Source organism: Oncorhynchus nerka, linkage group LG1 (genome assembly GCF_034236695.1).
Source record: "Oncorhynchus nerka isolate Pitt River linkage group LG1, Oner_Uvic_2.0, whole genome shotgun sequence".
NCBI classification, from domain to species: domain Eukaryota; kingdom Metazoa; phylum Chordata; class Actinopteri; order Salmoniformes; family Salmonidae; genus Oncorhynchus; species Oncorhynchus nerka.
Window position 1 is genome coordinate 7,327,716 of NC_088396.1, and position 13,530 is coordinate 7,341,245.

The window sequence follows — 13,530 nt, forward strand, 5'->3', positions numbered from 1 at the left end:
GCATTGTGCTTTAGTGAGGGCAAAAGGTTCAGTATACACAATTTTGCATTTTATCAGAAGGTTGGCTGGCCCTCGTTGAAGTAGCGTAGATCAATGCAGTGCTCTCGGTCGATAAAGCCCTTTTGCATAAACTTCTGCCGTACCTTACGTCATTGTTCAGGCACTATATACACACGTACACATGGATTTTGTATTGTAGATATGTGATAGTAGAGCGGTGGCCTGAGGTCACACACTTAATGTGTTGTGAAAAGTGCTATGAAATGTAATGTCACGTAATATTTTAAATTGTATATCACTGCCTTAATATTGCTGGACCCCAGGAAGCGTAGCTGCGATCCTTAATATATACAAACTTGTTCAGCTTCAGACAAGATCGCAGTCCCGGAATCAGGGATGGATAACCCTGGAGATCCGTTCTATCTCCACAGAGTTAAGTAAATCTGCTTACATTTTTTATTAATATCAAGCAGATTTATTTAACTCAGGGGAGATGTCCAAAATTCCTTAAAGTTGGTGCCTCGACCGCAATTCAGTCCAATTCAGGGCCTTTTTACTGAAGAATGTGTTTGTTTCATATGCTTGTGTTTTGCTTTCCGTGTTTTGTGTGTGCTTTTCATGCATTGTGTAATTTTATGTTTATTGATGCGTTCATGCAAGGCTCATCTGCAAAAGAGACCGTGGTTTCAGCATGACTCCCTGTTTAAATAGAGGTGAAATAAAATGTAATTCTGTGTACCTGGACAGCGGGAGCGGCAGAGAGCGCCTCAGTGAAGCAGATCATGCACATGTCGTCTGCGTCCTGTTTCAGGCAGCCTGCGCTCTTGTTGCAGCCGTGCAGACAGGGAAGGCAGCCCTTCTCATTTCTCACCCCGCCACAGAGGTGGCCGCATGCTTGGGTCTTACTGCACGACAGCTTGGCATTCTCCTACAGAGGGCACGGAGGAGAGTGAGGGTCAGACGATGGGCTTTATCAAATCCACTTTATTGAAAGTGCATTTACAATAGCAACACCCTTTGCAGTGCAATACTGTACAGCAGAGTCGGGGGTCAAAATTAGTGAGTTACAAGGAATTAAATTCATGAATTGTAGAATTTAAAATAATTTTGTATGTGTGTATAAAACAATACAACACCGGTAGCCAGTTGCCATTGTATTTGAGCTTCACCTTTTACTATGTCAGGTTGGTTTTATATATGCATTTACTTGTGTACAAATAATTCAACTAAATAATATATATTGAACAAAAATCTAAATGCAATATGCAACAACTTCAGTGATTTTACTGAGTTAGAGTTCATAGAAGAAAATCAGTTGATTGAAATAAACAGGAGCGAGTGTGAGAAACCCTGGCTATGGACGGTAGCCATTCAAAAGGTAGTGTTCCTCCTCTACGAGGCATAAGAATGAATGACCAACATGCGCAAGGCATCTTCAGAGGGGTTTCTGTTTTTTAGTAAGGCAAAAGTAAATGTAACATGTTACTTTCCATAGTAAGTCATGTTGTAATTACTTTTAAAGTAATGTTGCCCAACATTGTCCCTAAATGTCAAGCTTTCATTTCAGAGATTATTAACGAGCTGCACACAGTCAAGAAACTGAATGATCCATTTATCATTTTTACACAGTTTAGATTTGGTTTTAGTCGTTTTAAAGTACATTAAGATCGACCTGCGAGCCTGGACCCCCTCGAGGATGTGCCTTTTCACTTTTCTGAAACATAACAAATACATAGATATATGAAAAGTTCAATTTAAAAAAATTGCACGATTAGAGAAAAAATAATGTTCTCAAGCTTCTAATAAAGATAGATCTTCCTCTCTGATTATGGCTGAACTATGCCTCTTTTAGTCTCCACAAGAGGCTTCCATTTCTGTAATAGGTCGCTAGGTGTTGAACTAAGGTAGTTTTAACAAGAGGGTCCACTTTTTAATTTTTATTAAAATATTTTTGCTCACCTCTCTTTAAAAATGGTTTTCATCAGTTAAACATTACATTTGTGGGGCCTCCAGAGTGGCGCAGTGGTCTAAGTCACTGCATCACAGCACTTGAGGCATCACTAGAGACTCAGGTTAGATCCAGGGCTGTATCACAGCGGTCTAAGGCACTGCATAACAGTGCTAGAGGTGTCCCTACAGACTCAGGTTCGATCCCGGGCTGTATCACAACTGGCCGTGATCGGGAGTCCCATAGGGCGGCGCACAATTGGCCCAGCATCGTCCGAGTTAGGCCGTGGGGGGGCTTGACTTGGCTCATCGCGCTCTAGCGACTCCTTGTGGCACCTCAGGCTGACCTCAGTTGTCAGTTGAACGGTGTTTCCTCCGACACATTGGTGTGGCCGGCTTCTGGTTTAGAGGGCGGGTGTTAAGAAGTACGGTTTGGCGGGTCGGAGGATGCACGACTCGACCTTCGCCTCCCGCTCCAGGTGGGGAGTTGCAGCGATGAGACAAGATCGAAATTGGGGGTAAAAAAAGGGGGTAAAATACAAAAAAATCTAAAATACAAACAAAAAATATATAACTGTATGGCCTAAGTGTTGAACACTGAAAGAGCTAGCTATATAGATCCAATCTGTTACTAAAATAATTTTGACTATGTTGTGAGTGGTTGGTACTAGAGGTCGATCGATTAATCGGAATGGCCGATTAGTTAGGGACGATTTCAAATCGGAAATCGGTATTTTTGGACACCGATTTGGACGATGTCTTTTTTTGTTTTTACACCTTTATTTAACTAGGCAAGTCAGTTAAGAACACATTCTCATTTTCAATGAAGGCCTAGGAACGGTGGGTTAACTAACTGCCTTGTTCAGGGGCAGAACGACAGATTTTTACCTCGTCAGCTCTGGGATTCAATCTTGCAACCTTACAGTTAACTAGTCCAACGCTCTAACCACCTGATTACATTGCACTCCACGAGGAGCCTGCCTGTTATGCAAATGCAGTAAGAAGCCAAGGTAAGTTACTAGCTAGCATTAAACATATCTTATTAAAAACAATTATAATCACTAGTTAACTACACATGGTTGATGATATTACTAGTTTATCTAGCGTGTACTGCGTTGCATATAATCGATGCGGTGGCATTCGCGAAACGTGTACCTAATCATAAACATCAATGCCTTTCTTAAAATCAATACACAAGTATATATTTTTAAACCTGCATATTTAGTTAATATTGCCTGCTAACAGGAATTTATTTTAACTAGGAAAAATGGTGTCACTTCTCTTGCAATAGAGTTAGGGTAATATGCAGCAGTTTGGGACGCCTGGCTTGTTGCAAACTGTGTGAAGACAATTTCTTCCTAACAAAGACAACCAACTTCGCCAAACGGGATGATTTAACAAAAACGCGTTTGTGAAAAAAGCACAATCGTTGCACGACTGTACCTAACCATAAATGCCTTTCTTAAAATCAATACACAGAAGTATATATTTTTAAACCTGCGTATTTAGCTAAAAGGAATCCATGTTAGCAGGCAATATTAACCCGGTGAAATTGGATATAATGCAACAGTTTGGGCCACCTGGCTCGTTGCTAACTAATTTGCCAGAATTTTACATAATTATGACATAACATAGAAGGTTGTGCAATGTAATAGGAATATTTAGACGTATGGATGCCACCCGTTAGATAAAATACGTAACGGTTCCGTATTTCACTATAGAATAAGAATAAAGAATAAACGTCTTGTTTTTGAGATGATAGTTTCTGGATTCGACCATATTAATAACCTAAGGCTCGTATTATTATGTTAGAATTAAGTCTATGATTTGATAGAGCAGTCTGACTGAGCGATGGTAGGCAGCAGCAGCCTCGTAAACATTCATTCAAACAGTACTTTCGTGTGTTTTGCCATCAGCTCTTCACTGTGCTTCAAGCAATTGCGCTGTTTATGACTTCAAGCCTATCAACTCCCGAGATTAGGCTGGTGTTAGCTAGTTAGCAGGGTGCGCGCTAATGGCGTTTCAAACGTCACTCGCTCTGAGACTTGGAGTAGTTGTTCCCCTTGCTCTGCATGGGTAACGCTGCTTCGAGGGTGGCTGTTGTCGTTGTGTTGCTGGTTCGAGCCCAGGTAGGGGCGAGGAGAGGGACGGAAGCTATACTGTTACACTGGCAATACTAAAGTGCATATAAGAACATCCAATAGTCAAAAGGTATATGAAATACAAATGGTATAGAGAGTCGTAGTCCTATAATTCCTATAATAACTACAACCTAAAACTTACCTGGGAATATTGAAGAATCATGTTAAAAGGAACCACCAGCTTTCATATGTTCTGATCAAGGAACTTAAACGTTAGCTTTCTCACATGGCACATATTGCAGTTTTACTTTCTTCTCCAACACTTTTGTTTTTGCATTATTTAAACCAAATTGAACATGTTTCATTATTTATTTGAGGCTAAATGGATTTTATTGATAAGTGTTCATTCAGTATGGTGGTAAATGTCATTGTTACAAATATAAAAAATAAATACAAAAATTGGCCGATTAATCGTTATCGACTTTTTTTGGTCCTCCAATAATCGGTATCGGCGTTGAAAAATCATAATCGGTCGACCTCTAGTTGGTACCTGGCAGTCTGGGTCAGAGCAGACACTGCCCACAGCCGAGAGCTCGGTGCCGTTCCTGGTGCCACAAAACCTGCAGGCATCTGAGCTGCTGGAGGCTGGTCTCCCTGCACACAGAGGCAGAGCATTAGCTATGCACGAGAGAAGGCTAGAGAAGGAATACATCACCTTGTCATAAAAATCACATGACAGATGCTATACACAGTCATGACAGTCTGTGACGTCTTATGATTGTAAAAAATTTGAAAGGTAAAAACAAAGTAGTAGCTCCACTTTAACTTCTAAATGTCATCATTGCTTACATCTATCCAGTCCCTCTCAGATCTACACAAGTGTCTAGGGGGTAATGGCTAGCTAGGGGTTGTTTCTTCATTACATCTATCCCTCTCAGATCTACACAAGTGTCTAGGGGGTAATGGCTAGCTAGGGGTTGTTTCTTGATTACATCTATCCAGTCCGTTTCAGATCTACACAAGTGTCTAGGGGGTAATGGCTAGCTAGGGGTTGATTCTTCATTATATCTATCCAGTCCCTCTCAGATCTACACAAGTGTCTAGGGGGTAATGGCTAGCTAGGGGTTGTTTCTTGATTACATCTATCCAGTCCCTCTCAGATCTACACAAGTGTCTAGGGGGTAATGGCTAGCTAGGGGTTGTTTCTTGATTACATCTATCCAGTCCCTCTCAGATCTACACAAGTGTCTAGGGGGTAATGGCTAGCTAGGGGTTGTTTCTTCATTACATCTATCCAGTCCCTCTCAGATCTACACAAGTGTCTAGGGGGTAATGGCTAGCTAGGGGTTGTTTCTCGATTACATCTATCCAGTCCGTTTCAGATCTACACAAGTGTCTAGGGGGTAATGGCTAGCTAGGGGTTGTTTCTTCATTACATCTATCCAGTCCCTCTCAGATCTACACAAGTGTCTAGGGGGTAATGGCTAGCTAGGGGTTGTTTCTCGATTACATCTATCCAGTCCGTTTCAGATCTACACAAGTGTCTAGGGGGTAATGGCTAGCTAGCGGTTGTTTTTTCATTTTATCTATCCAGTCCCTCTCAGATCTACACAAGTGTCTAGGGGGTAATGGCTAGCTAGGGGTTGTTTCTTGATTACATCTATCCAGTCCCTCTCAGATCTACACAAGTGTCTAGGGGGTAATGGCTAGCTAGGGGTTGTTTCTTGATTACATCTATCCAGTCCGTTTCAGATCTACACAAGTGTCTAGGGGGTAATGGCTAGCTAGGGGTTGTTTCTTGATTATATCTATCCAGTCCCTCTCAGATCTACACAAGTGTCTAGGGGGTAATGGCTAGCTAGGGGTTGTTTCTTGATTACATCTATCCAGTCCCTCTCAGATCTACACAAGTGTCTAGGGGGTAATGGCTAGCTAGGGGTTGTTTCTTGATTACATCTATCCAGTCCCTCTCAGATCTACACAAGTGTCTAGGGGGTAATGGCTAGCTAGGGGTTGTTTCTTGATTACATCTATCCAGTCCCTCTCAGATCTACACAAGTGTCTAGGGGGTAATGGCTAGCTAGCGGTTGTTTCTTCATTATATCTATCCAGTCCCTCTCAGATCTACACAAGTGTCTAGGGGGTAATGGCTAGCTAGGGGTTGTTTCTTGATTACATCTATCCAGTCCGTTTCAGATCTACACAAGTGTCTAGGGGGTAATGGCTAGCTAGCGGTTGTTTCTTCATTATATCTATCCAGTCCCTCTCAGATCTACACAAGTGTCTAGGGGGTAATGGCTAGCTAGGGGTTGTTTCTTGATTACATCTATCCAGTCCCTCTCAGATCTACACTGACATGATCAGAAAAGGGTCTGGATAGGTTCTGTTACCTGTGTGTTCCCTGAACTCCACCATGGCCTTCATGGTCTTGGAGTCGGCCAGAGCCATAAGCCAGAAGAGCTTTGTCCTCCCACAGCCCTCGTGGAGGTCCACCTTGATTGCCTCCTCCTCCTCCTTAAACACCTGGAGAGAAACAGCAGGGAGACTAGGGATACCGCCATGTTAAATTACACACAGCGTAACGACTACCGCTACAATCAACGTGATCGCTATGTTCCTGCACCCAACCCACACAAAGTGTCAGGTAACAAGTGCAACAATAGGTTCAATGATGATCACAACAAAACCGATGCTCTAGAAGTTCTGCTAAGAGAAGTACAAAAGCGCCCAAAATTTGAGAAAAAGAGATAAGTCACCATGACTAGGCATTTGCGAGGACGTAAACAATCAACTTACCCCGGCTCTCACTTGAAACCATAGCCAGGGCCCGCTCGATCAAGCAACAAGCCCATGGGCTTGGACTATACACTCAGATACAAATGTTGCGACGCACAAGGTAAACACCATCGCAAAAGCCAATTCCACTCAAACTAAGATACGTCGATCTGTTTAAACCATGAACACAAATGACATCACACCGTTGAAAACAACCACTCCACTTTGTGGAGAATATGACAACAAAACGCAACTCAGAGGCCATACCTCAAAACAGTCCTGGAGGACTGCTTAACCTGTGATGCGTTAATTGATTCAGGCTCGACAATATCACTCATCTCTCAAACATTGTTCAATGATCTCAAAAGGGCTTTGAACCCAGCTAAACGTTGGTTAAATACGGAACGATGCAACACTAACCTTCGAGTTTTCACTCAGACTACCTCGCCTCTCACATTGAGACTCATGCTGAAACTACACTTCCAAGACATATCGCTTGTTACTAGGAGCGGACTGATGGATCGTGTGGTCCCACTGATGGAAAAACAACCAAATGTGGTCACAGGTGCCGTCTCCACTGACCACACTGTCTTTTCCTTATGCTGGATGCAACACAGTCATCCACAAGGAGTATCTGTTGAAAGGACCCCTTGGGAAAAGGACGTTGCAACACCTCTTGGTGCAGACTCTGACTCAAGCAGATATTACGATCTCGTCACATTCAATCAGCAAACCTGATTGACTATTCTTTTCATGATTTTGAGCCAGCAGTCTGAGTGAGTAACTTCCCTCGTCCTTCAGACAACTTCCGCAAGCACCGTGGGCGTCTCAGGAAACAGATGAAGAGATGAATCAAGCTTCACCAAATCTGGGTTTGGCGGATGCCAGGAGAACGGTACCTGCCCCAATGTAAAGTTTGGTGGAGGAGGAATAATGGTCTGGTGCTGTTTTTCATGGATCGGGCATGGATCGGGATGTGTTTTCTGAACTAAATGTTTTTTACATTTTTAAAAACGATATTCATCTAAGATGGCGCCGGAGAAGAAGGCAGACGTTTTACGTGCCCCCAACCGATTGTATTTTTTTGTTTGTTTATTCTGTGTTGTTTCTAACTTTCTTAAAAACTTACTTTGTACATAATGTTGCCTCTACCAACTGTTATGAGCGAAAATAACTTCTGGACATCGGGACTGCGATGACTTTTTTCCTTTAAAGATTCTGACGAGGCCGATGCGAACGATATACTGCTTCTTGGGAACAGGCCCAGATACCCGTGAATTGCGTGAAGAGGCGGAGAAAAGGGGCCGGTGGCCAGGCTGCCTTCTGAGAATTCGTAGGCAATCGAATAAACCCCCACTTCCTTCCAATCTGCTAGCAAAAGTGCAATCTTTGTACAATTTTTTATTTCACTTTTATTTAACCAGGTAGGCCAGTTGAGAACAAGTTCTCATTTACAACTGCGACCTGGCCAAGATAAAGCAAAGCAGTGCAAAACAATAAATACGCAATAAATAGGCAGTAGTGGCAAAGTAATTACAATTTAGCATTTAAACACTGGAGTGATAGATGTGCAGAAGATGAATGTGCAAGTAGAGATAAGGGGGTGCAAAGGAGCAAAAATAATAATAATATGGGGATGAGGTAGTTGGGTGTGCTTTTTACAGATTGGCTGTGTACAGGTAGTGACTGGAAAGCTGCTCTGACAGCTGATGCTTGAAGTTAGTGAGGGAGATATAAGTCCACAACTTCAGTGATCTTTGCAATTCGATCCAGTCATTGGCAGCAGAGAGCTGGAAGGAAAGGCAGCCAAAGTAAGTGTTGGCTTTGGGGATGACCAGTGAGATATACCTGCCGGAGCGCGTGCTACGGGTGGGTGTTGCTATGGTGACAACTGGGCTGAGAAGGCGGGGCCTTACCTAGCAAAGACTAACAGATCACCTGGAGCCAGTGGGTTTGGCAACGAATATTTAGTGAGGGCCAGCCAACGAGAGCATACAGGTCATAGTGGTGGGTAGTATATGGGGCTTTGGTGACAAAACGGCACTGTGATAGACTGCATCCATTTTGCTCAGTAGAGTGTTGGAGGCTATTTGGTAAATGATCTCGCCGAAGTCAAGGATCGGTAGGATAGTCAGTTTCATGAGGGTATATTTGGCAGCATGAGCGAAGGATTCTTTGTTGCGAAATAGGAAGCCAATTCAAGATTTCATTTTGGATTGGAGATGCTTAATGTGAGTCTGGAAGGAGAGTTTACAGTCTAACCAGACACCTGGGTATTTGTAGATGTCCACATATTCTAAGTTAGAACCGTCCAGAGTAGTGATGATGGACAGGTGGGCAGCAGAATGGTTTCGTCTGCGTAGAGGTGGATCAGAGAATCACCAGCAGCAAGAGCGACATCATTGCTATATACAGAGAAAATAGTCGTCCCGAGAATTGAACCCTGTGGCACCCCCATAGAGACTGCCAGAGGTCCGGACAACAGGACAACGATTTGACACACTGAACTCTGTCTGAGAAGTAGTTGGTGAACCTGGCGAGGCAATCATTTGAGAAACCTGGCTGTTGAGTCTGCAGATAAGAATGTGGTGATTGACAGAGTCGAAAGCCTTGGCCAGATCGATGAATACGGCTGCACAGTATTGTCTTTTATTGATGGCAGTTATGATATCGTTTAGGACCTTGAGCGTGGCTGAAGTGCACACATGACCAGCTCTGAAACCAGATTGCATAGAGGAGAAGGTACGGTGGGATTCGAAATGGTTGGTGATCTGTTTGTTAACTTGGCTTTCGAAGACCTAAGAAAGGCAGGGTAGGATAGATATAGGTCTGTAACAGTTTGGGTCTAGAGTGTCTCCCCCTTTGAAGAGGGGGATGACCACGGCAGCATTCCGAACTTTGGGGATCTCAGACGATACGAAAGAGGTTGAATAGGCTAGTAATAGGGGTTGCAACAATTGCGGCGGATCATTTTAGAAGAGGGTCCCGATTGTCTATCCCAGCTTATTTGTAGGGGTCCAGATTTTGCAGCTCTTTCAGAACATCATCTATCTGGATTTGGGTGAAGGAGAAATGGGGGAGGCTTGGACAAGTTGCTGTGGGGGGTGCAGGGCTGTTGACAGGGGTAGAGGTAGCCAGGTGGGAAGCATGGCCAGCCGTAGAAAAATGCTTAATGAAATTTTCATCGTGGATTTATCGGTGGTGACAGTGTTTCCTAGCCTCAGTGCAGTGGGAAGCTGGTGCTCTTAATCTCCATGGACTTTACAGTGTCCCAGAACTTTTTGGAGTTTGTGCTTCAGGATGCAAATTTCCAGTTGAAAAAGCTAGCCTTAGCTTTCCTAACTGCCTGTGTATATTGGTTCCTAACTTCCCTGAAAAGTTTCATATCGCGGGGGCTATTCGATGCTAATGCAGTACGCCACATGTTTTTGTGCTGGTCAAGGGCAATCAGGTCTGGAGTGAACCAAGGGCTATATCTGTTCTTGGATCAACATTTGTTTTTAATGGGGCATGCTTATTTAAGATGGAAAGCACTTTTAAAGAATAACCAGGTATCCTCTAGTGACTGAATGAGGTCAATATCCTTCCAGGATACCGGGCCAGGTCAATTAGAAAGGCCTGCTCGCTGAAGTGTTTTAGGGAGAGTTTGACAGTGATGAGGGGTGGTCGTTTGACCGCAGACCCGTTACTGACACAGGCAATGAGGCAGTGATCGCTGAGATCCTGGTTGAAGACAGTAGAGGTGTATTTAGAGGGCAGGTTGATCAGGATGATATCTATGAGGGTGCTCATGTTTACAGATTTGGGGTTATACCTGGTAGGTTCATTGATAATTTGTGTGAGATTGAGGACATCTAGCTTAGACTGTAGGACGGCCGGGGTGTTAAGCATGTCCCAGTTTAGGTCACCAAACAGCACGAGCTCTGAAGATAGATGGGGGGCAATCAATTCACATATTGTGTCCAGAGCACAGCTGGGGGCTGAGGGGGGGCTGTAACAAGCGGCAACGGTGAGAGACTTGTTTCTGGAAAGGTGAATTTTTAGAAGGAGAAGCTCAAATTGTTTGTGAACAGACCTGGATAGTATGACAGAACTCTGCAGGCTCTCTCTGCAGTAGATTGAAACTCCCCACCCGTTGACAGTTCTATCTTGTCGGAAAATGTTATAGTTAGGGATGGAAATTTCAGGATTTCCTACGCCAGGATTCAGACACGGCTAGGGCACCCGGGTTGGCAGAGTGTGCTAAAGCAGTGAATAAAACAAACTTAGGAGGAGGCTTCTAATGTTAACATGCATGAAACCGAGGCTTTCATGGTTACAGAAGTCAACAACTATTGTTGGTTAGGGGCTCGTAAGTAAGCATTTCACTGTTTTCGGCGCATTTATAGTAGGGATGAAGACAATAACACCTTTCATGTTGGTCCATGTTGGTATAAGAACACCGTTCTACTTTATTACAACTTTACAGGCTAATTTCTATTCTGTTAAAATTAATGACCATAATCAAAATGTGATTTCTGCATTCTAAGCACAGTGAGTAAACACTATAATGGGTTACGCACCGAATGCATACTGATGTCTGGTAAAATTCTGGTAAAAGAAACATCGACACTTCGACAGGCTCCCAGTCTAGCTTATATGACTGGGGGCAGAGTGCCCCCTACAGGTGAATGTGGGTACTACTGACCTGTCTCTGATGGGAGCGAGTGCGTCGGTGCAGGTGGAGGAAGCGGTCACAGTCGGTACACAGGTTACCACACATGTTACACAGGATGATGGCTGCTGTCTCGCCGTCATCATGGTTATCGCACATGGGCTGTGGACGGGAGCACAACGAGACTTTACGGTTATGACCTGAACAGCTCGAGACAACTTTCCCTCAATTCATCCACCCAGAACAGTAAAATGTGTATAGCTAAATGTAAAATTGTTGGATTTGTAAGGAATGCGATTTGGAGTGCTATAAATAAAATCCATTAATTTATGTATAATCTTAACAGATTACAATTCAGAAAAAAAAAAAAAAAGATTGAGTCTATATTGCTTTGCCAAAATGCACGTGTTCTATGAGGCTAATAAGTTACCATCTGTCTCTGCTGTCCGTCTTTGCCCATCCAGCGGCCTGAGGACAGCCTGTCCACATGATCCTGGTCCAGCACACACAGAGAGGCCAGAGCAAGCCACAACTACAGTACAGAGAGAAAGGACAGAGAGGTTAAAAATGTACTCAAACACACGCACTAACCTAACACACATCCGTCACACAATACACACAAACACCAGACCTGGGTTCAAATACATGTATTTTCATTATTTGTTATTTAAATACACTTACATTCCAATATTTAACTACTTGTATTTTCCAAAAATGAATCTGAATACTATGAAATGTGAAAGTAATGAAATTGCATTTGAACCCAGGTCTGGTAAACACACACACAATATGGTCGTGTGATATGAGAACAGCAGTACCCGGGTGGTGGCGATGCAACGGACTGGCGAGCGATGCTCGTCCTCCATCTTGGTGAGGGCGATGATGGTCTCAGCGATGGCGTTCTTCGTCACCCGAGACCAGGCGTCCGACAGGTGTCCGGCAGCCATGTCTTTGACCAGCTTGATGATGATCTCAGCGATCTGAGGGGGAGTGGATCCCTTCATCCACCAGTGGCTCTCCCCCCGGCGAATGTAGCTGAACATGGAGACCAATGTGTTCATTATGGGACACAATACTACAGAGATCAGCAAAACAAGTACTGTATATATATAGGCCAATTCCAGAAATGTATGAATACAAGAGAATGTCAGTAAAATGTATAATGGGGTTTATAAATACATTTGAACGACATTATATTGAAAATTCCTGTTCAATCAGGAGAAATCACATCTGACAATTGGTTTGAGAATATCTCAAAATGTTTGTCGACGAAGTCATGAATCGTTTTTGTGAGATGACATGGGTCATCTCACGTCTTGCAAAGTAAAACAAAAGCAAGCTTTTCTTATTGGACAAGTCCACATAGTCATAATTCACAACTTTTTGGACCATAAAAAAAAAAAAATTGTGCCTCATGACGGTAAATCACAAAGTTGTGGTCTCACCTGGAGTTGAAAATCAAGGGCAGCGTGACAGTAGTGATGCCTTTGCCTGCCGCCATGCCCGCAGTGCCGGCAATGGTGGTTCCCTTGGCCTTGAGTTGCACGGTGAGTGCCTTGGCAATGCAGCCCAGGAACATGTCCAGGATGCCAAGCTTGTTCCAGTCACCCTTCTCGGTCGAGTGGATGATGTCACTGATATCGGCAGGCGGCAGGGCCTTGATGCCGATGATGCTGGCCAGGCGCACGGGTGTCACCTCTGGGAGGACACGACGGAGGAGAGAGGTCACCTGGGAAAGACGGGTGAAGGGTGAGAAAGGATAGCCATGTAGTCAATGTTATTAAATGGCTGGAGTGATATACATCATGCAGAGACTCTCTTCAGCTTTACGGATGTTAAAGTGGGGCTGACCTCACTGATTTAGCCTTGTTTAAAAAATAAACAAACACTAGAAGCCATGACTGACGCAACAGTTTGAAGTGTGTCATTTTTGCTAATAGTGTACTGTTCTGTGTCGCGTGTAGCTCAGTTGGTAGAGCATGCAGCTTGCAAGGATTGTGGGTTCGATTCCCATGGGGGACTAGTACGAAAAAAGTACGAAACTGCATGCACTCACTACCGTAAATCGCTCTG

General features: G+C 43.7%; 1 protein-coding gene across 5 annotated transcripts in view; it reads right to left on the reverse strand.

Moving 5' to 3' along the window:
• Window positions 1-13,530, reverse strand: part of mycbp2 (MYC binding protein 2) — a 249,694-nt gene that overhangs the window by 13,720 nt on the left and 222,444 nt on the right. For 3 of the 5 annotated variants that reach the window (XM_065027423.1, XM_065027354.1, XM_065027284.1), the window contains exons 68-74: window positions 12,903-13,186; window positions 12,276-12,492; window positions 11,888-11,989; window positions 11,491-11,619; window positions 6,419-6,551; window positions 4,579-4,682; window positions 740-928 (exon numbers count right to left, since the gene is read on the reverse strand). In XM_065027423.1, the coding sequence (XP_064883495.1) occupies window positions 740-928; window positions 4,579-4,682; window positions 6,419-6,551; window positions 11,491-11,619; window positions 11,888-11,989; window positions 12,276-12,492; window positions 12,903-13,186 (1,158 nt within the window). Of the gene's footprint in view, window positions 1-739; window positions 929-4,578; window positions 4,683-6,418; window positions 6,552-11,490; window positions 11,620-11,887; window positions 11,990-12,275; window positions 12,493-12,902; window positions 13,187-13,530 lie in introns of those variants that run through there. The other 2 variants (XM_065027490.1, XM_065027574.1) reach the window with 2 other exon arrangements.